At 54.6% G+C, this 4,511-nt stretch overlaps 1 protein-coding gene across 1 annotated transcript in view; it reads left to right on the top strand.

The window, feature by feature from the left end:
- Positions 1 to 4,511, top strand: part of LOC104127265 (nuclear receptor coactivator 1) — a gene marked incomplete at its 3' end in the record, with an annotated part of 123,325 nt that overhangs the window by 74,294 nt on the left and 44,520 nt on the right. Inside the window, exon 3 of the mRNA XM_009639920.2 lies at positions 16 to 182. Coding sequence (XP_009638215.1) covers positions 16 to 182 — 167 coding nt within the window. The remainder of the gene's footprint in view (positions 1 to 15; positions 183 to 4,511) is intronic.

Here is a 4,511-nt window from a genome sequence, read left to right as displayed (position 1 = left end):
TTCTTTCCCGAACAGGAATGAAAAGCGGCGACGGGAACAGGAGAACAAATATTTAGAGGAGCTGGCGGAGCTGCTGTCGGCAAACATCGGGGACATCGACACCCTGAGTGTCAAACCTGACAAATGCAAGATCCTAAAAAAGACGGTTGATCAGATCCAGCAGATGAAGAGGTTGGAGCAAGGTAAGGCAGCAGCCTCCTGCCTTGGCTTGTCGGGAAGCTTCCGAGTAAGAGCGTTCTCGCAGTACCCTTCAGACACTGAATTGCAGCAGATCATCATGACTTAATTCATGAGAAATCATGACACAATCGCTCCATTGCAATAGTTTTCCTTCTCGCGCCTTTATGGGAGAGTTCATACAAAAGGTGGTGCTTTGCCCATGTTGCTCGGCTTGTTTAAGACACCACCTTTGTTTCTGGTGCAAGGTGGCACTTTACTCTGGCCTTGGTGATTCATCCTGAAATGATTCCTTAGATTAAAATAATCAGAAGTGCTTGTTAAGCTTTCAGGATCAGGCCCATGAAGTGCTTACCAGCACTACTGCTATTAAGTGTGTGCAGAAACCCCAGTTTATAGCTGGGAAAGGTGAAGGACGGATAGCTCTGCCGCACGCCGTGCGAGGCTCGGTGAAGAACCATGTACCCTTGTCAGATCTGTTCTCCTGCCAACCGAACAGATTAGAGGGGGCATTAATCCACCTCCTGCCGGTGAATACGGCGCTGTAACTGGTAAACAGAGGAAAGGTGCTTGAGAAGCCATATAAAGGTTAAAATTCACCCCGAGTGTCAACTCATAGATTGAAATGTGGAAGTCCAAAGGGCTCAAGCGATGCACAGGAGAAGGGGTGCGGTGTATTAAGGAGGGAGCAGGACTTATTCGGGTCCTTGCAACCCCAGCATCCCTCCTGGAGCTGCTGCAGGTGGGCTCCAGCTTGCTCCACATCATGCCCGCTGCCCATCTTGTGTGCTCAAATACTTGTTCCTTGGTGCAAATACTTTGTCCTTCACGCGAACACTTTGTCCTTCATGCACAAGGTGAATCCCGCTCAGTATTAGCGCTGAGCGCGCGTCATCCGTCAAATGTTGCCTTTGCCAAAGCTCCCGCCGCACGCTCAGAGCGGAGCGATGTTGCCTGAGAACAGATGTTAAATTTTTCCCAAACTCCATGGCTGGAAGGTGGGTATGCACACGCAGGTGCTCCGTAGAATCACAGGACAGTTTGGGTGAGAAGGGAGCGTTCCAGCTCACCCAGCCCAACCCCTGCCATCAGCAGGGACATCTCCAACCGGAGCCGGTTGCTCCCAGCCCCGTCCAACCTGACCTGGAATGTTCCCAGGCATGGGGCAGCCACCACCGCTCTGGGCAACCTGGGCCAGGGTCTTCCCCCCTCAGCACAAACAATTTCTCCCTCCTATCCCGCCTGGATCTCCCCTCTTTCAGTTTAAGCAAAGCATTGCTTTAGGTCCTCCCAGCTCGCTATTACTTTAGGCATTGAATTTTGGGGCAGGCATGGTGGCAAAGCATTCAGCTCACGTTGCGCTGGCTGCCCGGGCTTCCCGATGAGCCAGGATGACTGCTTTTAGATTTCCCTCACGTTGTGCCCGGGCTCTGAAGGCATTTGGTAGCGGGTGAGTCCGCCCAGGTTCCCACTCGCTGCCGCTTCCTTGTTCATTCCTTTTCTTGACATTGCACGGCAGGGCTGAACATTAACTAGGGCAAGCGCTACTTAAAAATATTACGCCTTGAGCTTTGTTCTGTAGTGCCGGCTTATCTAGCGGCGGCGGCGCCCAATTACCGAGGCAAAGGCACTTCACCTGCGTTTGCCCCTAGCAGTTTACGGTGAGAGCGTGTTACGTGAGGAGGTAGGAAAAATATGGCAAAAAGTCAGAATATTTGTGGCCAGAGACAATTTTCTGTCCTTGTAGTTATATCGAGTGTTAGCCGTCGTGTTTCCTTGCCCATGCCCTTCCTCCTCCTCCTCTCTCTCAGCCATAAACCTGATTAATATTTGCTAACTGTTGAGGGTGGGGTTTTGCTGCTAAAGTAACAGCGACGTATCCCACAGCATTGGCCGTGCTCCGTCTAACGCTCCGTTAGGAAACCCACCTGGAGATGTGATTTCATGTAACAGCGAGGAGCCGGGGAGTTTGGACTTGGCAGCGATGTGTTACCGCGGGCTCAGGACGTCCCAGCAAATCATAGAATAGAATCATAGAATGGTTTGGGTTGGCAAAGCCCCTTAGGATCCCCCAGCCCAAGCGTTCCCCTACCCCTGCCATCCCACCCCCAAACCCTGGCCCTCAGCACCGCCTCTGCCCGGCTGTTAAATCCCCCCAGGGCTGGGGACTCGACCCCTTCCCTGGGCAGCCCCTTCCAGTGCCTGACAGCCCCAAGGGGAAGGAATTGTTCCCCATGCCCAACCTCACCCTGCCCTGGCACAACTTGAGGCCGGTGCCCCTCGTCCCATCGCCCCTTCCCTGGGAGCAGAGCCCGACCCCCCCGGCTCCCCCCTCCTCTCAGGCAGTTGTAGATGTTCAGTGACGCTGTTCAGCCCAATAATAAGCAAAACCCATAAGCACAGGGAAAAAAATGATGCTAAACCTCGTAGCAGAGCAGATTTCAATGAAAAAACTGCCGACGTACTGTTATTAATTTAATTTGGAAAATGTGCTGTGGAGCTGGGGAGGGGGCAGGTGGCAGCACTGGGGGAGCGGGGACATCCCGGGGCAGGCATCGTCCCCACCGCCAGCCCCGGAGGGTTTGGAAGTCGCATCCCACCGGCTCTCCCCACCCTGCACCTCCACCACGGGTCGTCCTTGGTTTTAACCCGCAAAGGGGTGGAGGAGCCGGCAGAAGCTTGCAGATGGATCTCACGCAGGGGCTGAGCCCTCCCTCCCATCCCCCTGCCTGCTGGGCTGCTATTTAAAGTATGAAGCAAATGCTTTTAGAAAAGATTCCTAGGTCTGGACACCTTCCAATGTTAGTAATGTACAGTTGGCAGAACAAGCGGTTTGCGGCTGTGGCAGCAACCTGAAATTCATCTGCCAAGACAGCAATAAACGCAGCGGAGGAAGAGGCCAGGCAGTTAATTTTTCAGTCTTTGTCTGTCCCCCAAAAGTTTTTTTTTTGGTGTTTTTGAGTCGGGTGGTTTGAGCGTCGGAGCCCTGAACCGTGCCTGCGTGCGGTCACTCGCCAGGGAAGGAGGAGAAAAGGCCACCGATGTCTCCTGGGCGGTGTGGAGGTCAGCAAGGGGAAGATCTCTCTGAGCATCCTGCCCGGGCTCCACGGGGCAGCGGTCCATCCGTGCGGACCTCCCTCCCTCCACTCTGCCTTCAGCTTGGCGTCGTGCCCAGCACATGGATGCAGAGGTCCTCTCCCAGGGTGGGTCCTCTGCTGCAGAGCCACGCTGTGAGCCGGAGCTGATGTCCATCCATCACGTGGAGGTGAGCTCGCCCAAGGTTGGTTTAATTCAGAGCAGCGCTGCCGCGGTCAAAACCCGATGGATGGAGGCAAGGTCAACGTGCGTTGCTCTTTAGCTTGTAGGGTTAGCAGAGGTGCTGTGAAGGCCGTTAGAAGAAGCCATCAGGGCAGCGTGGTGGGAGCTGTGATGGAGGCAGGAGGCTGCAGGATGGGGAAGAGGTTTGGTTGCTGCCGGGAAGGTGGCCGGTGCGTGGTTGCAAACTCAAAAATAAGGCTTCTTGGTCATAGAGGAGAATACAAAAATGAACAGAGATACTGAAAAGCTGTGTTGATGCACACACCACCACTCATTTTGTTCCTTTTCTGTAAAAGGATGTAATACTTGATGCCTACCCTGCAAGTGCTGTGGAGATTGGGGTCACCCCTGCCCCGAGGAGAGGCAGAGCCTCAGCATCAAATGCCCCTGCGACGCCAGGCTCTGCGGTGGCAGGCGGGCTCCAGAAAGATATTCCCTTTTTTCCCCCGGATGATTTTTTTTAATTAAATGTCCCAGTTTTGGGAGGACGATAACCTTTGGTTTATGGAAGGGGTGATGAGCGGTGTGCAGAGATCTGATGGGGATGGGCGCCGGCGGAGGGGTCGTCTCATCTCCCTTGTAGAGCTCCCAACCTTGGCAGTGTCCTTTTTAAAATGAAGCCACCAAGTCTTTTCCCAAAAGCCCTCTCCTCTCCGGCTGCTTAATTTCCTTCCAGAGCCGGAGTAGAAACACAGCACCTTAATAGCATAAATCAAATAGTATTGAGCTTTCAATTACGCCGCCGACAAACTCAAACAGCCGCAGAGGGTTGCCCTTGAAACACCTCCTAAGGCATCGCAAGTGACTCTACCACCGCCGGCGTCCAAGGGGCCTCCTTCCCCCCGTCCTTCCTGCGTTTGCTCATCGCCGCTCGCTGGCGGGCTCCCCCGCTGTGCCGCCGTATGTTTGGCTTCTGCAGGAATCGGTGCGCAGAGCCGGCAGCTACCTGGTCCAGGAGCAGCCGCGGCACGGCTCCCCGCCCCGCCAGGGCGCGGGGGGGGGTGCCCATGAGGTTC

Source organism: Egretta garzetta, unplaced genomic scaffold, assembly GCF_000687185.1.
Source record: "Egretta garzetta isolate BGI_Z169 unplaced genomic scaffold, ASM68718v1 scaffold325, whole genome shotgun sequence".
NCBI classification, from domain to species: Eukaryota; Metazoa; Chordata; class Aves; order Pelecaniformes; family Ardeidae; genus Egretta; species Egretta garzetta.
The sequence above is the reverse complement of the archived record's forward strand: the minus strand, read 5'-3'. Positions and strand labels throughout refer to the sequence as shown.